This window comes from Etheostoma cragini, chromosome 10 (genome assembly GCF_013103735.1).
Source record: "Etheostoma cragini isolate CJK2018 chromosome 10, CSU_Ecrag_1.0, whole genome shotgun sequence".
NCBI classification, from domain to species: domain Eukaryota; kingdom Metazoa; phylum Chordata; class Actinopteri; order Perciformes; family Percidae; genus Etheostoma; species Etheostoma cragini.
Window position 1 is genome coordinate 24,386,355 of NC_048416.1, and position 25,045 is coordinate 24,411,399.

The window sequence follows — 25,045 nt, forward strand, 5'->3', positions numbered from 1 at the left end:
GGCTAGCCGGGAGGGGAGAGTTGGTTCGTACATGGCGAGAGATAGGTATTTTCCTATTTGGACCTCAGAGTAGGGTGCTAAAGGATGTCTTGAGTATATGTTATTTCCCTTGGTAAAACCCTAACTCAGATACATCTAATATTAAAGCCATTCTCCCAAAATCTGGTAATGGGTATTTTAATAATATATTATTCATGTTAGTCAGCAGAAGTGCGAAACCTTTAATAGTTCCTCCTTTTCAAATGTCTGTGTTTTTTGCTTGTTTTGTCATGAACTAAATATACAGGGTTTCTTTGTTGAATAAAACAAGTCATTTTGGCATTACATTTTGGTGATCTGATCCTTTACACTTGATCAGAGCAATACATGTGGATTCAGTTTTAGTGGCTGCAATGGCTTGCCTTGAGAGTTTTATAAATGGAATTAATATTTGGCTTTATTGTTCTCCAGAAAATGATTCCTCTGTTGGCTATCCACTGTGGTGATAATCCATTTTGATGCTTAGCCTCCAGCTCGTGCCTTTATTGGCCGGGATGTGAGGGCAATGCAGGCTTGCCAGGAGCGCTGCCTGCTCTCTTTCTCTCCTCTTGGTGTCAAAACCCTGTTTGCTCTTTTTTTTCTAAATCTCCTCCACTTCCTCCGCTGTCTCTCCTCTGTCCCTTTCACAGAGCAATTACTGGAGTTCATGCATCAACTGCCAGCATTTGCAAACATGACCATGTCAGTGAGGAGGGAACTCTGCGCCGTCATGGTTTTCGCTGTGGTGGAACGTGCCGGCACCATCGTTCTCAATGATGGAGAGGAGGTGTGTGTTGCTGCATATTTATGCACACATAAGCCCTGTATTGTGACTTTGTCTCACCTTTAAATATATTTATATATTTGTGTGTGTGTCTGTCGAGGAATTGAACCTTAACCTCACCTCTTCACACCAATGAATCTTTCCTCTTCCGTTTTTTTTCTGCTCTATTAAATCTGAATGGCAGACAACCAGCATGCCTTATCTAGGATCCCATCGGCAACTAAAGCAGACATCACTTATAGGCATCACTTATTCTCTCTCTCTCTCTCTCTCTCTCTCTCTCTCTCTCTCTCTCTCTCTCTCTCTCTCTCTCTCTCTCTCTCTCTCTCTCTCTCTCTCATTCTCTCTCTCTCTCTCTCTCTCTGTATCTCTCTTTCTGTATCTCTCTCTCTCTCCGTGTTAAAGACACAATATGTCATACAATGAATAAAATGTTATTGTTTTTTTCCACGATGCACTCAAACAATGAAGAGCAGACCTTGCCTTGAAGGGCCGGTCACTTTAGTAAATGTCTGGTCAAAGAGTATGCAGGGGTTCGATGAGCACATTGTTGCTCTCAGGGTAAAATATCTGAGTCTCTTAAAGGTCAGCTTTTTAGGAATTCTTGAAAACATAATTTTCCCTATATTCCCCCTAAAAAGGATAACAAACAAGATTTTTTTTTTCATTTCAGTCATAAATGTATGACTTGTAGCAATAATTTGGCTGGATTGCATCTCCGCATTGTGGTTGTGTTTTGCTGGGCAGCTCTGATCATCCTGTGCTATTGTTATATTCCACAAGGGAAGTAAAAACACATCCGTTAGTACAGCAGTCCCCTTGTAGTTTATCCACATTGTTCTTTTTGAAAAATAACTTACTCTAATAATAATAACTGACTCTTTAAACTGTTTTGGAATAATACTTGACTGAACTTAATCTGATCTAAAAAGTTATTAATGTTATTGCTTTTCCTTTTTTTTAACATTTTATTTCTTTTCTTACACCTAACTACTATAATTATGTGTTTCTTTGGCTCCAGCTTGACTCGTGGTCGGTGATTTTGAACGGTTCGGTGGAGGTGACGTACCCTGAGGGCCGGACAGAAATCCTATGTATGGGGAACAGTTTTGGGGTATCACCAACCATGGAGAAGGAATACATGAAGGGTGTGATGAAAACCAAAGTGGATGACTGCCAGGTAAGATCTTGGCTGTAAATGTTACGGCGTAGTATCATGGTATTAGAGTTAGCAGGTCCATTGTATCTGCATCTTAATGTTAAAAAACTGTCAAGAACCCTGATATCCAATGATATTAATTCCCCAAAAATAATAAAAACAGTGTTAAAAAAAAAAATCCCCACTGTGACCCACTTCATGCAGGCATTGTTTGCACTCATGACAATGCAACTTGCTTTGGGCGATAGCATCCACTTAAATGTAAGAAACAACCATTCTCCAAGAAAATAGGCCAGCACATGTAAAGAGCTATGACATGTTTTGACATTAGTCCTTCTAATCATCAGGAGCTGAGCTCAGTGGCTGGGACGAGACAATCTTTGCTTCTAATTAGTGATAACCAATTTATCAGTGGGGGTAGTATTTTAGTTGCCATGCAAACATTCTTTCTAATCAGCTGTTATCAGTTGTATTAATTTAACTTTTAATCTGTGTTGTAATCAGTTAATTTCTTAGAGATTTGCCTACCTCTGACCGAATCATGGTTCAAGAATTAGTGGGATTTAGTAACACAAATATCATAAATGTAACTGCAATACTATAACGCAAGTAGTATCAATATATGTTTTTAAGTTTGAGTCAATATGTTTCAAATATGTCTCTAACTCTTGCTTAATCTTGTCTTGTCCAGTTTGTGTGCATAGCCCAGCAGGACTACTGCTGCATCCTCAACCAGGTGGAGAAGAACATGCAGAAGGTAGAAGAGGAAGGGGAGATTGTTATGGTGAAGGAACACCGCGAATTGGACCGCACTGGCACCAGGAAAGGACACATCGTCATTAAGGTGACAAATCGACACTCAGCAAATTTACATTTAAAAAAATATAATTAGAAACAACTTAGGAAGGCTCAAAGGGGACCATCCAACCAAATAAGTACTACTAGATATTTAAACAGATCTTTGCAAGACAGTCATGTTGCATGAATGGGTATTTTAAACAAATTACACCATCATTTTAAACCTCAGGGCACATCGGAGCGTCTCACCATGCACCTGGTGGAGGAACACTCAGTGGTGGACCCCACCTACATCGAGGACTTCCTGTTGACCTACAGGACCTTCCTCTCAAGCCCCATGGTCGTGGGCAAGAAGCTCCTGGAGTGGTTCCATGACCCCAGTCTCAGGGACAAGGTACGGGTGTTTGTAACTGATGAAATCATTTAAATATTAATTACAGAAAGAATGTCTATATATTGCAATTACAGGCAATTGAATAATTGAATAGACCACTTGCATGAAAATGTAGACACTTAAACTTAAGCACTGATCTTCCATGAACTCATAGCCATTTTAAGGTCATGATGTAAATTACATAGTACATGTACTAGTAAACCGGTAAACTGTATATTGACCCGTATTGATGATGTGATTGCTCCAGGTTACACGGGTAGTCTTGCTGTGGGTAAACAATCACTTTAATGACTTTGAGGGTGACCCTGCCATGACTCACTTTCTGGAAGAATTTGAAAACAATCTGGAGAAAGAAGTAAGTGTAACCATATACACAGGGATTACTCACATGCAAAAAATGTAGGTTGTGTATGCCATTGACTGCATTTTCCTCACATGTGTCATACTTCTTTCCAGAAAATGTGTGGGCACCTCAGACTGTTAAATATAGCGTGTGCTGCTAAAGCTAAGCCGCGGCTGGTGACGCTGACCAAGCCGTCCAGAGACTCTCCACTGGCCTTCAGCCTTCTCGGAGGTCAGGAGAAAGGTTTTCGCATCTTCATTGATGCAGTGGAGCCTGGGAGCAAGGCAGCAGAAGTTGGCCTTAAGCGTGGAGATCAGGTAAAATACAATTATTTTTTTGTCAGACAGAATACATTGTTCTGCTGTAAGAAAGTGTCTGCGGTTTGTTAAAATCTTGGGATTTCCTCTTCCTGTTGGCAACTGGAGGGAGGGAAACTGTAAATGCAGCTTTGCATAGCTTTCAACTTAATCAAGGTTTTTTTGTCTTTAGGCTACACATGTGAGCAGAAATCACTTTTGTCACAGACCCACACTTGAACTGATCTTTTTTTCTCTTCTTTTTGTTATGAAATTGGTTTTCCATTTTGCTCTAACTTGCATTAAAAGTTAGTTTTTTTAAGTCTTAAATTGAACTAGCTAGTAGCTGCAGGAACCGTCTTTCTCCTCGCAACTTGACTTCTCAACCATTTTCACACTCTGCAGGGCTTTAAGCAAAGTCCCTTAATCCTTGAAACCATCTTAAGAGTGTCTGGATGCAAGTTAAGCCCTCTTGACTCCAAACATCCTCTGCAGCTGTTTTCCAAAAAGGAAGCGAAGAAGCTTGCATCCTTGGAAGCATTCACTCTCTCATGCCTTGCTCACACCTTCCGTTTTATTTTTATTTTTTTTACAGCTTCAGTTCCGTTCATTATTCACTCAGGCCCTACAATTTCCGAGCTTTAGCATTAGTCCCTTCAGGCCATTAGAGGTAAACTCCATGCAACGTATTACTAATCGCTGCTGATCCCAAAACAAACGTTTGGTCATCTAAGTCAGTGTTAACGGGCTTCACAGCAACAAAGGATGGCATGTACTTAAGTTACAGTCAAAGGGGGTTTCCTCTCCATTAAAGAGGAAACAGCGAAGGCTGTTAGCTGATTGTGTTAACATGCAACTTTCCAGCTCACATACATAGGTCAAACTGTTAGGACAATTTGAAGGTGACATGGACAATTAACATTAATGTCAAAACCATGTGTTGGGCTAAATGTCATGATGTATAACATGCCAGAGGATTGCCTCTTTGTTCACTGGATAAAATGTGTAGTTTAGAGATCATTACCGAATATATAGTACATTAGTTCAAGGTTCAACACCTTTCTGCACTGATCCAAAATGGAGTGCAGTTCATTATGACACTGTGACAACTGAGGCAGAAAAGACATTGAGTAGTTTACTGGCAGTTTTTTCTCGCTCACCACTGCAGCAATTTGACTGTTAAATCAACATGCGATGGATTTGGTTCATGTAATAAGAGAGTAATGTGGTCAATATTATGGTTTGTTCAATTGCTTCTTTTCTTTCTTTAGATTTTGGAGGTCAATGGGCAGAACTTTGAGAATGTCCAGCTCAACAAAGCCAACGAGATTCTGAAGAACAACACCCACTTGTCCATAACTGTGAAAACAAACCTTTTAGGTAAGGTTTCATCATATTTATGAGACAAACCTTGTTAGTTTTTAATAAAAAGGGGGAGAGGGTGAGTGAGCGGTCGCGAGATGATTCAACCTATTTCTTGAGAGACAAAAGAATTTCTGACATTTCTCAAATCATTGCTCTTTTGTTGTGAATTAAAAATAAATAACCATAGCATAAGCAGGGAAAACGACTCTGATTGAATTGGTCACTACTGGTAGAATACATGTAACCGGTGAGGAGGGGTCGCAACTAGACATTGCTTTGTTTTAAAATATCACAAACTAAATGCTATGGGAACTGGTGTATTTAATCAATTATAGCCAATCTTAATACCGTAAACAAAGATAATCCTATTGTTACTGAGAGTGAGTGACTGAAAAGAAGAATCCTATATGTTTTTCTCCTTCCTTCTTTTGTCCAGTGTTTAAAGAGCTGCTAACCAGGCCAGAACAAGACCATGATTTGGATGGTGAGGAGGAACATGAACGAAAGAATGGTGCGCCCCACCTTCCAAAGATCGGAGACATCAAGAAGGCAAGTCGCTACTCCATCCCCGACCTGGCAGTAGACGTGGAGCAGGTGATGGGCCTGGAGAAGGTCAGCAAGAAAGCAAAGGCCAACTCGGTGGGAGGACGCAACAAACTGAAGAAGATCTTCGACAAGACACTCACCAGCATCCTGCCTCCTAAACCATACAAGTAATAACTCCATGTGGATTGTAACTTTTTATCAGGACAATAAATTGTACCTTCTCGTAAAGCTGCACAAGATAGCTTTTCAAATTGACCTAGATGGCATTGAGAGGTAAATGTTTGAGATTTACCATTTAAGTACTCTATGTAATTATGTTTGATGGTGTCAGAAAACGGCACACAGCTGCCTATTCACTCCACTAGCAGGTCTGTGATTGTTTTATATCAAAAGGATTGTAAAAGCATGAGTGAGAAAAATGTGATGATTTTAGTTGGTCCTATGCTGATAACATATGTCCTCTGTGTGCAGAGAGGTGGCAGTGATCCACACATCCCCGTCTGATTGTAACTGATTGGGCTGTTTGTCAGTTAACTTATCCAAATTGTGAAAGCTCCAAAAGTTTTTCCTCCCATTCTGACTTGCTGCTCAGATTTGATCAATCAATCACCTGCTGAGCTGCATCAGACAGATCTTGATGCATCTCATCTTGTTATCAGTATAGTTATCTTGAGGAAAGTTTAAATATGTGATACAATGTGATCTTTGCTGTGTGTGGTAGCACCAATGCTTGTTTCCCTGAACCTAATAAGCCTATTATTGTGTTTTATAAAAAAATATCTAAATATCTCTTAATTTCTTGCCAGATCTGGTGCCTCCCCTATGAATAATGACAGGCTTAGAAAATTTTTAATATAAACTGTGATTGTAGAGAGCTAAGATAAATTGTAAACTAAAAAACTAAGTCTGGAAAGATAGTTCTCAGGTGTGCCAATACTGAGTTTTGTAACTAGCTCCTGAGGACAGTGGGTTTTTGTTCAGTTTATTTTAATGATCTAGCACCAGGTTCAGCTTTCAGATTGATATTTCTGTTCACCGACCCAAATGTGAAACTGTCACAGCACACATCACCAAATATTAGTTCTAAAAAGAGGGTTTATTTCTTACAAAATATAGTCTATGGATTGCTCACCCAAAAGGAGTTTACAGCTTCCAACTTCTGCCAACACTAATATCTCCCCCTGCTGTTTGTTGACAGAACTGCTATCTCACCACTCCCATGCTCTCTCTCTTGTTTCCATAGTGACGTTTGCGTGGGCCAATCGCAGGACGACATCATTGTGGGGATGAAGCAGTCCAAACAGATCGCACCAGCTCTGCCCGTTAGTGGAAACCTATCGTCTTCAAACCCAGACCTTCTGCAGTCTCACCACCGCATCCTCGACTTCAACAACCAGCCTGGTGTGTATAAAACTGCTTTGTGGATACGTGTAATGTGAGACTGGCAAGTTTGTAGCAACAAATCACGTTTTTATTTCCTTTTCTTTAAACATTTACATCATCTTTGGCAATTAAGATCTAAAAAATATGATTATGCCCTGTATTCTTCTCAAAAGTTTTTTATTGATAATTTGCATAAGCAGCAGTTGCAACTTTTTAATATTGAGGAACCCTAAAATGTGAAATGATGAATACTGTTCCTTTAAGGAGGTAATATGGATATGTTATGTTACATCATACTGATATAGATTGTGATGTGGTTAATTTTCTTGAAATTCAATTGAGAACCCAGCTGACCAGACAATCTCACCTCTGGGTCTGTTTAGTACCTGTCTGTAGTAGCTTTCCATCATAACACATGGACTTCCTCAGCAGGTAGATTTGGCCCAGTATGTCAATTGCTGTTTACAAGGTCAAAGATGAATTTAACCTAATTGAGACGCCATTTGAAGATAAAATAACCAGGTGTAAATTTCTTTGTTGGGTAATTAAACACAACATGGAATAAGGTACCTTATCATATTGATGCATCACATCTGTAAAGAAGACCTGCTCACTGGCCGCTATGGACTAATGAGACCAGAGATATTGATGGGATAGCTGCCTAACAGTCTGTTACAATACCAGCTGCATAGAGCCAATGATAGAAATGTGGTTTCTTTATTTCTGTTTTCATTAACTCCTGTCCATCATATGGTGTTTGTGTTCTTCCAGTCCCAGTCGTACTGAGTGAGTATCTTTCTCTCCCTGTGTTCTGGCTTCTCCTGGAACAGTCATGTTTTCGTCAATGGTGTCATCCTCTTTGAGACTTACGGACATTAATCGGCTGCTGTACTTTATACACGTAACATAAACTCAGTTAATCTGTTTGTCATGCTAATCATAATAAGCTAACAACATTGCACTGACTGCTGACCTTTTAATTTTTTCCCTGGAGATTTGGGTCCTATGATCGGTGGCGTTGTTTCTGATCAAACTAATAAATGATGGGAAATGAGGTTTGCGGGTGACATCCCAAAGATGCTGGGAAGATGGAATGGCTCTTGATATAACCTGCAAAACAAACGGCCAAAAATCATTGCCATTACTTTCACAATGAGATTTTAAAACCCTCACAGTAAAAACAACGCTGATAGATAAACAGTTCTCCTTATGTATTCTGTTCATCCCCAGATATGTCGGACCAGGTATTACGAGTCTTCAAGGCAGACCAGCAGTCTCGATACATTATGATCGGGAAGGACACGACAGCTAAGGAGGTTGTGGCTCAGGCTATCAGGGAGTTTGCCCTGACTGCAGCAGCAGAGGCTTATTCACTGTGTGAAGTATCCGTCACACCTGAGGGCGTCATCAAACAGAGGCGGTTGCCAGACCAGCTGTCTAAACTAGCCGACAGGATTCAACTAAGTGGCAGGTAATAACCTCTTAATTTGAATGTGCTACTGTAAGTGCCACCTTTTTATGGTGGGATTATTGTTTTCCCTCCTCTCCTTGTTCTTTTTCCTAACATGAATGTTATGTTGTAACATAATTGTTTAACATAATTGTTATACAATTATATTATAATATAATAGTAACATAACATATTTTTTTAACCTCGAGACCATCCTTGTTAAATAAAGGTCAAATAAGAATAAGTTAGGGCTGCAATTAAGATTTAGTTTCTCGGGGCAACTGGGTAGCTCACCTGGTAGAGAGGGTGGCCCATGTACAGAGGCTTATGGCGTTTTTTCCACTGCATGGTTCCTATTCGACTCACCTCGACTCTACTTGACTTTTTTGGTTATCCATTACAAAAAAAGTCCCTGGTACCTGCTAACAGGTACTTTAATTTAGTACCACCTCAGTCAAGTTGTCAGTTTAGAATGATAAGAAATGGAGAACATAAGTAAATCCTCACACTAGCAAGTTAAATCCAGCATATGATTGCCATTGTTGCTCGATTTAAGTGAAACCAAACCCTGCAACCTCTCCTATCATCAGATACTACCTAAAAAGCAACATGGAGACAGAGACGTTATGTTCAGACGAGGACGCTCAGGACCTCCTGCGAGAAGGCCAGATCTCTTTGTTACAGCTCAGCACAGTGGAGGTTGCCACTCAGCTCTCTATGCGGGCCTTTGAACTTTTCTGTGCCATCGAGCCCACCGAATACATCGACGACCTGTACAAGCTGCGCTCCAAGACAGGCTCGGCCAGCCTGAAGCGCTTCGAGGAGGCCATCAACCACGAGACTTTCTGGGTGGCCACGGAGGTGACGCGGGAGCCCAACCAGCTCAAACGCATGAAGACCGTTAAGCACTTCATCAAGATCGCCCTGCACTGTCGCGAGTGCAAGAACTTCAACTCCATGTTTGCCATCATCAGGTGAGACATGGAATAAAGGATATATGTGTTGTAAATTGTGCATTTGGACCTCTTGACAATGCCCATGCTTAATATGTTCCCCCCCCCCCCCCCCCCTCCGTGCTTCACAGTGGTCTGAACCTAGCTCCAGTCTCCAGAATGAGGGGAACATGGGAGAAGCTGCCCAGCAAATACGAAAAGCTGTTTGGGGACCTGCAGGACCTTTTCGACCCCTCAAGAAATATGGCCAAGTACAGGAATGTCCTCAACAATCAGAACCTCCAGCCACCAATCATCCCCCTGTTCCCCGTCATCAAGAAGGACCTCACCTTCCTCCATGAAGGTAGAAGACATGAAAAGCATGTGTCTATATAAAAATACCCCCCCTCTAATCTGGTAGTAAGGTTTACTGGTAGTTGTAAGGTTTACAGTAAATTACCAGTGACTGAAAATGTATTCCTGACTTCATAGTTTTCGTAGCCATATGACAAATTATAAATGTCACATTTTAGTAGAAGTAGAAGAACGTGTAACATTGATTTTACTGTGCTATGGCTATACTCCTCTAAAGCTTTGAAGATAGTTAGCCCGAACAGCAATATATTGTTTAATTTTACCCCACAATCTGTGGCGCAGACCAGACATGCCTAAAAATTTTGAATACTGCACTCTTTTGTTTCTGAACGCTTTTGACATGAATGCAATTTGGAAAAACTGAAAACAAAAAAAATGAAACACGTCTTTAGTTTTCTTGTTTCATATAAAATATTTGTATTTTTATTTAAAAAGGCATAACGTAATTAACATTCAAACAAATAGTATTTTGCGGTTTCCTTGGAAAATACACAGTGCTTTGCCATAATATTTTTTATATGGTATAACAAACCTACTGTCAGATTGTGGTCCTCACTTTATTTGAACCAGATTTGTAGTTGTGGCTTTGCAGGGCAGTATCATGTCTTTCTCACTGCAGCCCTCCTGATTGGTATTAGTTTTGTCAGCTGTGTAATGTGTGAGTAATTGGTGTTCACTTTCTTTCTTCCCTCGTTTCTCAGGTAACGACTCCAAAGTGGACGGCTTGGTGAACTTTGAGAAGCTGAGGATGATTGCCAAAGAAATTCGCCATGTTGGTCGCATGGCCTCCGTCAACATGGACCCGGCCCTCATGTTCCGAACCAGGTAAAACGCCGGTCAAAAACCAGATTTTAGATTAAAAATGGTCCTACACTTTCTCTGTAGGATCAGTCAGCACTCCACAGACTAACCAAACTCTGGGGTTAGCCGGTTCACATACTAGAGTCAGTAAAGATTTCTGCATCACGCTTTTCTTTCAAGCAGCTGTTCCCTCTGGCAACTATTCTCTGGCAACACATTGTTGGCATAAAATGTGCACAGTGCTCCTGTGAAAGTGTGTCTTTGTGTAATGATGTCACTTCTTAGTGGTGTTACCATAAAATTTTCCTCTCCTCTGACTTTCACGTGGGTCTTTGGTGAAATTTGCTTCTCTTTTTGTGATCTTGGTGGTCTTTCCTGTCCTAAGCTTTGTCTCTTTCTCTCTCTATTCATCCACCCTTTGCCCTCCATGCTTCTCTGTTCATGGCACGCATCCTCTAGGAAGAAGAAATGGAGAAGTTTAGGGTAAGTTTGGTGACCCTATAATCTTATGTTCTTCCTGCAACACGGCCCTTTTTTCCGCCAATTTGCGTGCTTCTTTTCTTTTTTTCCTCAAACCTTGTTTCCATTTACCAGTTTGAGTTGAATCCCCCCCCCTAACACTGCCTGGCCCTAACTATAGCGCATTTAATGAAACAAAGGTAACTTTTGCTAACATTTGGTCACTCACATTCTGTAAACTTGAACATGAACATTAACTAGACTAAAACTAATACATACATCCCAAACATCCTACTAATTCATATTATTGATGTTTGACTCCGGCCTTACGTTAGCAAATGTGACCTTTTTTGACATGTTTTACCTAACAATATGCATGCAGCTTCAGTTTCAGAATTGTACTTGTCTGAGGTTTTATCTGTATACCAAATGTCCAAACAGCCAGAGATTCTGGACGGATACAGTATTTTCTTTTATAATGTTTTACATTCCTGTGGTCAAATTGGACAATGCTGTGCATACAGCATTTACTGGACATTTAATGGGAAACTTATGGAAGCACATTGCGTACACTAAAGGAAGTTTTCTGGTAAGGAAGAATACTGTATCTCGTAATTATGACTTTGTGTCTTATGAGAAAAACATCTTGGAATTACAAGATCTGTATCTTTTAATTGTGAGAGTTTTCTTGTAACTATGAGATCTTATTCAGAGGAATATGAGGTGCTATGTTTTAATTACAAGTGACTAAAGTAGTACTTAAAACAAAACAGTTCAATGAAATGAGCATCCTTACATTCCAAACATAAATTGTACATAGCACTTTGTGGAAAGGAAAGCTGATAAATATATTTCCACTGATGAACACAAACAGGACTTTTCATGGACGTACGCTGTTTTTTGTACCATTGACTAACTCTGTCCAAGTACAGCTTGTATTACCACTCCTTCTACGAGCTATGACTCAAGCCACAGAAATGTAAATCTATGATCGTGCTACACTAGTCAAACTCCCCCTTTCTAACCCTTTGCTGTTTGAATACAGCCGTCATCCCTATCCCCCTCTGCTGTCTGGAATGACTGGAATGTTTTGGAGTTGAGAGAAATACCTAAAGCTGCTCTCTGCATGTCCAAGTTTAAATACCAGGCTCCTTGTGTAGCCCAGTAGTTTTACCTGTACAATGTATACATGTTCAAACTAAAGCAGTATGTTAATAAGTCTTTCACTATTCTTTCTTTTTGTCTTTGTGCGTCTTTGTCTGCGTTTCGTGCCTGCACATTTGCATGCCTCTCTGTGTTTATATGTCTGTGTGGTGGCGTACGTGTGCAACAGGTCCCTAAGCCAGGGTAGCGCTAATGCGGCAGTGCTCGACGTCAACCAGACAGGCGGGCACAAGAAGAGGGTGCGACGCAGTTCTTTTCTGAACGCTAAAAAGCTTTACGAGGATGCCCAGATGGCCAGGAAGGTCAAACAGTATCTGTCCAACCTCAGCCTGGAAACGAACGAGGAGAGTCTGCAGACGCTCTCGGTGCAGTGTGAACCCTCTATCAGTACATGTGAGTTTGTGAGACAACCTGCATAACAGATGTAGGGATATAACTATAATGTATAAAATAAACCCATAATCTCCCTGCACAGCACTCTTTTTCAAGAATATACTGTAATTACAGTTGAACATTGAGTTCTTTTGTTTCTTTTCTTTTTTTTTGTTTAATTGCATAGTTTCTTGAGACATGCATCTTTCCAAGATTCACAGCAGCCCCCTAAAGGGTTGGGACCACTGAATCAATGTGTCTTGCTTTAAGACTCATTGGCAGTGAATAAAAATGATAGTTTCTCATTGTAAATGCCAACTTTACTTGCTGCTAATGTACTGGTAGACAGAAGGAGAGTAAATATGGTCGACAAGACCCTTACACACAGTTTTGAACAGTCTTGACTACCAGTCACCAGCTGTTATCTTAAATTTCACGGCAAATTCCTGCCTTCTCATACTGTACGTCCTTTTACATACACATTTCAGTTCAAGGCCTAAAATCCAAATCACATTTTGTAATGGGAATTTTCTTTCTTGCCCAACTTAGTGCCCAAGAATGCCGGTGGAAAACGGCCAGACACCTCCCCAGTCGTGTCCAGAGCTGCCAGCCAGCAGAGGGGTCAGTTGGCAAAAGGAAACCAGGCCCTGCAGGTCCCCGCCGTGGCCCTTTACCCATCCAGAAAGAAAGTACCAGTCAAGGACCTTCCACCTTTTGGTAAGATTAATTTAGAAATATGAGATTTGTAAATTTGAATGTATACCCACAACCAGTCATTTGAGGTACACTAAACATGTTTTGTATTTATAATTTCCTCTGTGTTTGAAAGGTTATGTTTTAGAAAGGTATTTGTATTGAGAAGTGTGTATAAATCTCAATGCTAAAGCGCAATGCACGGGACATTTTGCTTGGAGTATCATTTAAAGTAATAAAGTTAATTGGATTGTTTCAAATTATTTTTGCTGTTGAATATGTCCAACAAACTGTACAGTTCACCAGAGTTACTACTGTACTTGTATTTTATAGTGAAGGTCATGTCAAATCATATTTAATGACTGAATGAATAATAGTGTGGTTATGGATCAAGTGAAATAAGCCTTTATAAATCTTCTGTTTACTTGTCTGTCTTTGTGCCGCCATTGCGTTGTTTTTTCTTCCGCATCCTGTCATTTGCAGACAATTGCAGAGCCAGCTTCTTTATGACAGTGCTGCCACCTGGAGGCTGTCTGACAGCAACCAAATCCAAAACATAAACCCAGACAATGCAGTTTAGCATCCCAGCCCCCCTGGGGCGGCATGGCAGTGTTCCTCATGCTAATTCTGCTCATCTTCTTGTAAATATCCACAGGCACCAGTTCCCCTCAGTCTCTGAAGAAGATCCTGTCTCTGTCAGAGGAGGGGAACGAAAGGCACCGGAGGCAGCCAGAGGACACTGTGTCCAACGCCTCCTCCCAGCTCTCCTCCCCTCCCATCTCCCCCCAAAGCTCACCCAAGAAGGGTAAGCCAATAATCCTCCCTCCTTCCCACACCATCTCCAGGCTCCTTCCTTCTGTCATGATATGCCACAAATGCCACCTGGTGGCTGCTAGCATGCATTGCATTATGTTTCAGACATGCTGTTGGGTACTGATATTCATCCTGGGACTAGCAGGCCACAGAGTCAGAATAATATGTAGCCCTTTAAACCACAGCAGGCACAGATACACTGCTACTTCTCTGATGGGAAGTTTATAGTCCTGAGAACCATAGCGCTAACTAGTCTGGAGTCAGGTGCATTAAACCTAATAATTCTTTGTTTTAGGATTTTGGCAACATCTTTGCTGAGCTCTTCTGATTTTACTATTTTCTACTGTATGTTTACTCTTTCTGTTGTATGTTGTGATTTTACTCATTTTGTTAAGCACTTTGGATACCTGCTGGTAGTTGTAAAGTGCTATATAAATACATTTTGATTGATTGACATATGTTTCACAGAAATCTTTGGTCGATCTGGCTGTCTGTGGTTATTCACAGCATTAGAGATTTAGAGCTTTATAACCATTACAGCAAATGTTGTTAGAAACTTGGCATGGTACAGGGCAGACTAAAGACAGCTAAAAACAAAATGCTTTAAAGGCCTGCAGTTTAGAAGTTATTACCTAATAACCTAAACATATTAAAATACCAAAAAATTTAAAATATTATACCATAAATAATTACAATCATAATATTAAAATTGTTATCTGCTACAAAAGGCTAAAATGTAATCCCAAAATGTTAGTGCAATGTTAGTGCAACTGGCTGAAGGGTCCTCGTCGTGAGTTTGTGTGTCTCTCCTTAGGTCTAAGTTTGGACCATGTCACTTATTAGTGGCTCATGTTTGCTCCACATCTTTATAGTTAAAGCCTCCTAAAAGAGTTCCGTTAAACATCCCCTCATTTGTCAGACTCAGAAGTATAGACAGGATTAAGGAGGTTACTGAGGTGATTTATGCTGATAGTAGCTGGGGAATACGACCAAACCTAAAGCTGAGCTACTGCAAATCACAGTTGCCTAGAACTAGAAAATATGTCCTTCCATGTATCAGCAATCATAACTAGTGATTCCCCTATATTTTCACAAACTCTAATTCCGAGTCTCTTCATGCTTATTATCTAAACTTCAGCGCTGTGTTAAAACCCTGAATGTTTTAGCAAACTGCTGTTTCAATACGAATCGAATGCAGCTGCTTGGCTTACTTAGAAATGGCCCTCTACAATTATCCCTGCAGTCTGTGTTTGATGCATCATTTAGAAAGACTGACTGAGATAATATGTGTCATATTTGGATATTGTTCGATTAGAGTTGAAAAAGGTTCACCCACCATAAGATATTTTAATGCTTGTGTTTGCTTTGTGTTGTGATGTGGTTGAAACCCAGTCAGCATGTAAGGGCACTATGTTAGGGCTTTATCATCCTTTTCCTTTTAGGGATTTGAAAGTCATTTGTTAGGTTTACTTTTTGCACACAAAAACACTGCTGGTGCTCAAATACATGTTTTAAGAACTCCTTTCCTCTATAGGTGAGCATGTCTTCCTCTCTCGCCCAGGTTACAACAGAATGGGAGACGCCTACTCGGACTCCGGTCACAGTGAGATCTCCTCTCGCTCCAGCCTCGTCAGCAACTCCTCTTTCGACATGGCGCAGGAGGAGAGGAGACTCCGTCACTCTGGAGGAGTCGGGGAATCGCACATCGGAGGACAGCGGCTGGAACGAAGAGCCACCACCGACCCCGACCAGTACAGCCTCGGGTAGGAACTTAAGTAGTTTATTTTGAGGTGAAGGTCTGTTTAACTTATCTGACCTTCAAAATTGAGTAATTTGTCATTCATTTTTAATAGTAATTAAAAAAAATGTAATCATTTCTTAGGTCATATTCATCAATGCAGGACTGTCGGGGCATTTACACCGGCTGCCCTACAGTGCTCTCCTCCCCCAGTTCGGAGGAGCTGACCCAGGATCAGGGCGATCGGGTTTCCCTCGATGCTGCTGACAGCGGCCGCGGCTCCTGGACCTCCTGCTCCTCTGGTTCCCACGACAACATTCAGACCATGCAGCAGGGGCGTAGCTGGGAGACTCTGGCCTTTGGTGGAGGCGGAGTGGGCATTGGAGGACTCCCTCCTGGCGGACCAGAGGCCTTATTAGGAGGGCCTGCTGCGCTGTGGGCAGCCCAGGCCAGAGGGAGCTGGGCATCCGCCAGCTCCTCCTCATCCTCCGCTGCGTACTGGGGAGAGGACTCAGAGGGAGACACTGGCACCATTAAAAGGAGAGGAGGGAAGGACGTCAATGCCGACCCAGAAACAAGTAGCATCACATCCACGGGGTCAGAGGAGGCCAAGCAGCTCGGCCGGCCCTCACCATCACCTATCACCACTGGGGGTAAAGGCCTACTTTGTGAGTGACTACATTTTACAGTCCTGTTGCTTTAATTGCTGATTGATGGTGTTTTTATAGGGAATATATTTTGTTATACTTCAGGCCGAATATTTTTTCTCTCGAGACAATGACATGCCTGGGGGGTTATGATGCTCACCATGTAATTACAGCATTTTTTTCCTCAGGACCTTTTTTGCATTTTAATCCCTCTTTTCTCACTGGTCATGTCTTGTTATTTCTCTACTATTGCTATCAGGAGGAATATACCCCCCTGAAGGACTTTGAAAAAGAAATTACTCTTCTAGTATTCTAAAAGTGGCTTCATCATCTTCATCTCTTTTGTGTCTTTCTAGCGCGGAAAGAAAGCCGTTACCGGGAGCCTCCCCCGACTCCCCCCGGCTACACTGCCCTGACCATCTCCGACCTCGCTGAAGTGCAGCACCCGGCCCCGTCTGTTACCACGTCCACGGCGACCCACTCAGGTCGCCGGCCACCAGACTACACCACGGCTCTGCAGCGCTCGCGCATGGTCACCCAGTCGCCCGACTCCCACCTTGCCCACCAGGGGACCAAACAGCGAACGGGCGGCCTCCACCGCACACGCTCACCGGCCGAGGAACAAGAAGCTGAGGAGGAAGAGGAGGGTGAGTCCTTGTCTTCCAAACTAATCGCTCTGAGGAAGCCAAAGCCAGTGGCACAGCATACACCTGAGACTCCCAGACCATGAGAGTGTGTGTACGGGGGTTAACAGGCCCCAAGGCAGGTAAAAACTAATTTATCAGGTTGCCCCCACCCCTCCACTCCAATGAACCTGCATGTGAACAGGAACACACACTTGGACTGAGACTGACCATTCCTTCACACAACTCCCCACAGCACCAGTAGGATCGTCCCGCTCCAGATTACAATTCTCCGTCAATGTTCCTAACCGAAAATGAAATTCAGACATTTAGTATTCATGATCTGGGAATTGTTTATTTGGAGTGGGACCATCACCTTTAACTCACAATATGTCATCATGCATGAGTCATACTGGTTGGACCAGAAACTCACCACTTCTCTGCCACCACACATTCTGCTCTTCTCTCTCACCGTCTCACTCACTGTACTGGAGAGCATCCATCAGCAGCCACAGTGCAGTCAGAACCCTCTCACCCATGCAATCAAACTCAATGCCTGAAACATGCACCACCATTCTCCTGCACCAGCACGCACCTGACTCGCCTACAGTGACTTCTGTGTTATTGTAGCAGCACACTTTATACACACAGTTGTCCAGTGTTTTTCAAAGGTTTTTCATGTTCTCAAGTCTTAAGTTTGACAGTTTTTAGAAGTTTCTTACATTAAAGTGCTCATATTATGCTCATTTTCAGGTTCCTAAATTATATTTAGAAGTTATAACAAAATAGGTTTACATGGTTTCATTTTCAAAAAACACCATATTTTTTGTTGTATTACACATCGCTGCCGCTCCTCTTTTCACCCTGTCCGTTTCAGCTACAGAGTGAGACATCTCACTTCTGTTCCATTTTTGTTGAGAGTTGCACATGCACAGTTGCTAGGTAAGGACTACTAGCCAGTCAGAAGCAGAGTATGAGGGCATGCCACACTAGCAGCTATGCAAGCATTATAACATGTGTCACAAAGTGGTGCACGTTAATCAAGGAAGTAGAGTGTGGACTACAGTAGAGGTGTTTGGAGCAGTTTGTGAACAGTGTTTTCTGTTGGAGATGGTAACTCCCCTTGGGGGGGGACTTTAGGCTTTATCACTTTGCAAACCGATTACATGCACAAAAAGATTTATAATACAATAAAGGAAGGGGAAAAAAAGCATAATATGAGCACTTCAAAACATTGCCGTTGCACACCTGACTCTCTGCCGCCCTATGTCCACTGGATGTAGCTGTGTAGCACTCCGGCTCCATCGCTTCTTCCGGAAGTGACTATGCTGCCCTTTACCCAGCGTATCAATGTCTGCTGGACCTATCGTAATGGGCTGAGGGCTTTTTTTACTGACAAATTTGCATCTCTGAAGTACAAACTTCATGATTGCCTATATTAATTTACAATATGAAATAAGCATACTTGGTGATGCATTTCATGTGTTACCGACTTTGTCTTAATATAAACAGCAAAACTATTTTTTCTTATGTAAAAGTAAGTTGCAAGAGAGAGAACGTGAAAGGAGGATAAGAGAGGGGGAATGGGGAAGGAAGACAGACTGAATGAACATCATGGGGTAGTACGGTAATTAAACATCTGTCACCCAATTCAATTGAGCTGAAAACCTGCATTCAGCGGTTGTAAAACGTAGAAGTTGTCAGCAAGTCAACTCAAATATACATCACAAATGTAGCTGCTAAAGAATCGACGCTCCAGTGCACCGTAAATGTAACACATCAGCGCCCAGTGGACATCCAGGGTCGTATAGTAGATGATGGAGATCTTTACATGAAACAACAACGGCGAGTTCAAAACTCACAAACCTGCATTAGTCAATAACATAGCTTTGAACTTTCCATTTATTTCAGAAGAAAAGTCCCTGCAAGTTGTTTTTTTTTACATAAAAAGTATATATAATCATACTGACATGGATCATGGAAAAATGATGGCATGCTCTGGGAAAATGTTTTGTAGTAAAGTATACTGTACGCAATTCATGGTTTGTGGCCTATAAGAAGGCAGGCTGACATTCCAACTAAACACTGCTGCAGCTGCTCTTTTTAGTTTTTAGCTGTCACCAAAGTAAACAATTTTATACTTTTTAACTTTAAAAATCAGTTCATACATTGCATGTCCACATTCAATGTAACCTTTCACGCTTGTTTCTTTTCACAGAGGATGAACAGGTGTCAGCGGTCTGAGGGACAACCGAGGACGTCCTTTTGCAGTAACTTGAAGTCCCCCTGGTTTGGGGTGGGCAGGATTAAAGAGACTGACAGATAGACAGACCAATGGACTCATCAGTTACATACGTGCCTGCCTCCTCCACTTGGCTCTCCCTCCTGATTGGTGGATTCCTGTGCTCGTCTCCCTCCCCTGCCTTAAAGCATCATACGGGGTTGAATGATCCTGCATGCAAAAAAATACTGTGAAGAAGAGATGGAGAGAAGGTCAAAGACGATGACAAAATGCCTGGCACTTTTTGGAAAATGACTACAGAAACTTAACCGGTGCCAGGAGGCTCAACATGGCCACAAACACACAAAACCACATAGATGTTGGAGCGGTTCCTTAAGATCGCCCCTCCTCCCAGTGACAAAACCCCGAACCCACCTGTTAACACAACAGAATCAAGACGTGTTGAGCTTCATCTGCACTTTTTCATTTTCTACTTTCGAAAAAACAGAACAAATAAAAAGAAAACAGACTATTGTTTGAAGACAGAGAGAATTGACTTGACTCTTAAATCTTCAACTTCCCACTAGATTTCATTTCCTTTTTCTTTTTTTTAAAGTAATTTTTTCTGACTGTTTGCACTCTGGAGGCCGAAAAAGAGAAACCTAGTCAGCCCATTTCTCTGCCTGGACTGAAACAATCTATCTGTTGTTGAGTGTTTGAACTCTAAATCCAGTATTATCTCATTTTACATGTGAAAGCTTATCAAGTGTTGGTTCAAATCAAAGCTAGGAGAGCCCAGTCGGGACATCCAACACACACAGCGTACTGACATACCTACATGCACATACACAACATACATTTCATGTACCAGTACATACACAAAACAAAATTAATTCATAAAAAAAAAAAATAGCACTTTCAGCACAATCCTAGATGCTACCAGACATTTGGTTTGGATACCAGGGTATGAGTGAACCATATCTTACTGTCACCCCACGTTGGAGCTGGACTGGTTATATCAAAGTCTTTACTTCATAATGTTACTTGCTGTTACATTGAACGTGTACTGTTTTGTTACTGGCCTGTAGGTGATTGGAGAACTGAGCGAACCTGTTGGACACCATCGTGTTGGTCTCTACAGTGCATCAGACCTACACAAAGTAACTAACGCTTAGCTGAGATTTTTATTTAGCTTTGATTTTTTTTTTCTTTTTCTGGAGCTTCATTTTTTAAGCCCAAATTAAAAGCTGATGTGTGGTACGGATGCTGGCAGGAAATGTTCTAATCTCACAGCAACTTGTGAATCATAGTGCAAACTGTGAGCCGTAAGCGGCCACTCACTGACATTAGAAAAGTTGCCTCTCTTTTCTATGTTTTGGAACAAAGGGATGACAAACACACATCGGCATATTTCAGAAGCTGCCATCTATATATTGTGAGTGTACCTCTATGTACCATTACAAATGATCTTGTACAGAGTCTTATCACTTACATATTTCCCTTTAATGATAAAAGAAACTACAAATTCAGATTTGGCTTTTTTCCAATGTGAACAAATGCCACATTTTGTGAATGTTCAAAGCGCCTTACAATGCCATGATTGCATACATTTCTTTTACATGGTTGGTCCCATCACAAATCACCTTGTTTCAAGAGAATTCATGAATGAAGCAAATAGTGGAGTGAAATGCCTTATTCAAGATTTTCCCCCCAAGACTTTTTTTAATATGTTAAGACTCGGTACAAGATGAAGCCAAGCGTTTTCTTTGTTTTGTTTTGACATGGCGTCAGACTTGGTGTGGCCATTACGTGTTAGTGTAGATCTTTTTGTCTACACACAGTGACCTCTCCCTCTGTTGTTGTGCTCATAGATTCATCATAGATTCATCCTCCCAAACTCTTCTTACCTTTTACAGACGACAGCTCTGAAGATGCTATATGTAAATCGCTAACGCCTGCATCCAGTTTTCCACCGTATCTTGCCATCAAAGGAAGTGACTGAAGATTTTTATGTTTTATGTTTTATCTTGGACTCCGGTGGGGAAGTTGACATATGAAGAAAACTTTTTCAAGGCTGCCAATCAGTTTGACTAGAAATCCAATTGTGAAAAGTAACTCTTTTTTTTTTTTTTCTTCTATCACTGAATCGCACTGATCACATTGATCAGTCTTGGAAACTACAGACTGAGAAAAAAGATGAATGAGTGCAGTGTTTTCCACTGTGGTCTGTGACTATACACTAATAATTTCCTGGGTTTCTTTTTGTTATTGTAATTTTGTTGTAATGGCGGCAGATAGATTGTTAATAATTTGTTTGTAATACAGTGGTGACATGCATCATTCACTTTCATTCAACTCTGAAGATAATGTGCATATTAGCGGGCCGAGGCCTACTTCAAAAACAGAGAGTTGCACATAAATGTACAAGCATAAAGATAAGTGTAGTAGGTAGAACTGCTACTCCATTTGATGTGTGATGTCAGTGAGAAATGTACATTTAGCTGGTGATGACCTTCTTTTCTTCATTCTTTCTTGTACTACTTTGACCTGTATGTCTTTTAAAAAGACAATTGGTGGAGTACGTATCAGTTGTTTTTGTATTTTTAATACAATAATTGTAAATATTGGTTATATTTTTGTTCAAATGTACTATGTTTATGCCTCAACATCCAGTTTATATGAAGCTGGGAATCAATAAATACTGCATAAAGAATCAACACATAGGTTTAAATGCACTTATTCATTTTGATGTCTTTCTTTTCCAATTTATTTTTTTCCTTCAGAGGATTTCCCCCCAGATACCGTCTAGTGTTTGCACAAGTCATGGAAGCAACTTGAAAAGTGTAACCCTCATACTTTTCTATCTGACCACAGTGTGTCAGAATTAATAAAAAAAGAGATATTGAAGTCTCCCCTTGATTTTATTTACTTGATTTGTTGTCTTGTTATCATAGAGCTGTGAGAATAGTGCAAGTCCGAGCTCCCATTTTTTTTGCTTTGTTAATTTCATTTTTCATTTGTTTTTCACATTAGCTGTTTTATATAACATCCAATATCTCCAACTCCCTGTACATAGCACACATTACAAGAAAAAGGATTGGGCTATGTTTCAGGGATACATGCTGCTACAGCCATTTCTACCACAAGTAAAACCTTTTGAATTGTGGCTAATTTTTTTTTTCTTATAATTGTTGAGATTTATTTTTTTAATAATACTTTAATACTATGGATACATTTCCACTCATTCTATTAGATTTATCTAAAAAAAAAAAAAAAAAAGTGGGGGCCTAAAGGTTAGAGAAGAGAGCTTGTGAATGGGAGGTTGTCCGTTCCATCCCCAGAACAACTGAATAAAAATGTGGGTGGGGTAAGTGAAAGAGCAGTGCTTGTCCCTCCCTCATTAACTCAAATGAGGTGCCCTTGAGCAAGGCCCTAAACCTCCAACCAGCAGATCAGACTGTGGTTTTACGAATGTGTGTAACTTTGTGAATGTGATCAGGGCGTTGCTGCAAAAGAGAAGCTGCCTCTCAGTAAACCTTCCCTGAATAAATAACGGTTAAATAAAAAAATAAAAAAATGTCACCCCTGGCAAAAACAGTTGGCAGACAGAGATAATACAAAGATTAAGTAGTTTTATGCTTTTGTTAGAAAACGATTGTACTGTATATCTTAAAACTCTACACATATACATAGATAATGAGTATGACGCTTTGATTAAAATGTTGAAAATGATTTTGGTTTCACACCACAAGAGTGTGCTGTTTCTCTGCAAACAACTCTACATCCTGAATATATATTCATTATTATGTATACAGATTGTGTTTGTCTGTAATTGGTCTAAGCATACTAAACAAAAGATCACTACTTGTTTCCTTATCATTAAAAGATTGAGTAAACTATTGTACACCCACTCTCAAAAGAAAAATCCAGATCTTAAAAGAGTCAATAATTTAGTTTCATTGGTTCTAATGCCTTTGTTTCCTGTTTATCAGAATGCGGGTGTAGATGGAGAAATGTATTTGACCTTCTGACTGTAGCTTTGTTGTGGTTGTGGACACCATATCACAGCTCCCACTTCTCATGAATAATGTAAGCTAGATGGTCTTGGTTCGCTCTATCACAGAGCCGAGGGCCCCAATTTGTCACGCTCTCCAAAAAATGATACACACTGATCATGAGAAATGGGGAGCAGCCCTCTCTCTCTCACACACACACATAAACTTGCAGCCTTGTCAATGAAAGGTAAAAAAAATGTCTCTTGCTCTATTTCTGATTCTATTCTCAGTCTATCACATGTATAGAGAGAGAAACACGAGGATTTGGGAGCATCACTTAGATTGAATATGCCCCCATTATGTGCAGAATTCAGAATTATTGTTCAGCTGTTTGATTTGGTCAACCATGGTACCAAAGCTCCCATTTTTTGTAGCGTTGTTATCTCTTGTGTTACGGATTCACTTTAACAAAAATGAACAAATGTTGCTTAAGTGTGACGTTTGTCTCTTCCTAGAGAGGAAAAGGAGACAAAATGTTCAGACAGTTATTGTGATCTCTGGACAGTTAAAGGACAGTTTAAAGGTTACAATCTAAATCAGTATTTGTCAAACATACTTTCGTACACCAGGATACCACCCAATTGTTTTGAATATAATCTATTCAGTCAGAAACTTGGGGCTTGATTATAATGGGCTGCATTGATTTCTCATTATTCATGCGGTGTCAACACTGCAAGTAAAAAAACTGACAATAACATCGCTTTTTAACTTGTTTTTCTAATTTCCACTTAAAACAAATGGAGGTACAGCGCTCTGTAACACCCCTCTAACACTGACAAATCATGTTTTCATTGAGATAAAGTATTTCTGAAAAGAAAAAAATATACATACTGCAGTTGCCTGCAGTGCAACGATAGCTGTGACTGATGTGAGGAAAAATGTGAAACTAAAACAACAACAGAAATACCCCACAGCGCTGCATGAAATTAGAGAGGAAACACTGCTGTAATCTGTGTCTGACAGTAATAACACCCCCTGATTACAGTTAGAGGCGATGTGTTTACCACTCATGTGGCTCTGTAACTGTGCTGTTCCTTCAGTGGCACCAGGGGGCACTCTTCACTATGAAATGCCGCCTGATGGCACTGTCCACTCTTTCCCTGGGCAATGGGTCTTATCAAGGGTTAGCAGGCAGCCAATGGTCTTCTGTAGATAGCCTGCTGGTTATGTGTGTGAAGCCCGGCCCTGGAGTTGTCGACCATGTTCAATCGAGGCAGCCCCGAGTTATATTATGGAACTGTCTGGACACCTTTCATGGTAAATTGGATGAAGGCAGCAGTACTAGAGCTGAAGGGAGTGGGAATGTCACAGCGTTCACTGGCCTCTGTCTGGACTCCACAGGGCTGAGCAGGCCTGAGCAGACAATTCAGTTAAAAGCTGTCAGAGCTAAAGAATTGAGAAAAAAAGCTTAATAAAAGCTGTATGCTACTCTGCAGGTGCTTTCCTGTGTAATTTTCTGTAGTAAAATCTAGGGAAGGTTAGGGATCGAGAGGAAGCTGAAAAGAAGTTTAGAGCAGATTTTTGTTTGATTTTCCACATTCGCCATGTTTCATAATGGAATTGTTGCTGTTTCACTCCTAAACACTTTTTGCAGAGCCGGTATTCTTGTCCGTCAG

General features: G+C 40.9%; 1 protein-coding gene across 14 annotated transcripts in view; it reads left to right on the top strand.

The window, feature by feature from the left end:
• The window catches only part of rapgef2 (Rap guanine nucleotide exchange factor (GEF) 2), a 104,885-nt gene extending 82,603 nt beyond the window's left edge, over positions 1–22,282 (top strand). For 6 of the 14 annotated variants that reach the window (XM_034882920.1, XM_034882921.1, XM_034882912.1 and 3 more), the window contains 22 exons: positions 669–805; positions 1,824–1,982; positions 2,653–2,805; positions 2,989–3,153; positions 3,401–3,508; positions 3,610–3,813; positions 5,064–5,172; positions 5,594–5,870; positions 6,947–7,104; positions 7,858–7,872; positions 8,317–8,557; positions 9,127–9,510; positions 9,621–9,832; positions 10,545–10,668; positions 11,104–11,127; positions 12,437–12,660; positions 13,189–13,356; positions 13,988–14,137; positions 15,707–15,908; positions 16,028–16,551; positions 16,887–17,296; positions 19,372–22,282. In XM_034882920.1, coding sequence (XP_034738811.1) covers positions 669–805; positions 1,824–1,982; positions 2,653–2,805; positions 2,989–3,153; positions 3,401–3,508; positions 3,610–3,813; positions 5,064–5,172; positions 5,594–5,870; positions 6,947–7,104; positions 7,858–7,872; positions 8,317–8,557; positions 9,127–9,510; positions 9,621–9,832; positions 10,545–10,668; positions 11,104–11,127; positions 12,437–12,660; positions 13,189–13,356; positions 13,988–14,137; positions 15,707–15,908; positions 16,028–16,551; positions 16,887–17,260 — 4,112 coding nt within the window. In that variant the 3' untranslated portion in view covers positions 17,261–17,296; positions 19,372–22,282. Of the gene's footprint in view, positions 1–668; positions 806–1,823; positions 1,983–2,652; positions 2,806–2,988; positions 3,154–3,400; positions 3,509–3,609; positions 3,814–5,063; positions 5,173–5,593; positions 5,871–6,946; positions 7,105–7,857; positions 7,873–8,316; positions 8,558–9,126; positions 9,511–9,620; positions 9,833–10,544; positions 10,669–11,103; positions 11,128–12,436; positions 12,661–13,188; positions 13,357–13,987; positions 14,138–15,706; positions 15,909–16,027; positions 16,552–16,886; positions 17,297–19,371 lie in introns of those variants that run through there. The other 8 variants (XM_034882917.1, XM_034882913.1, XM_034882924.1 and 5 more) reach the window with 6 other exon arrangements.
• The last annotated feature ends 2,763 nt before the right edge of the window (positions 22,283–25,045 follow it).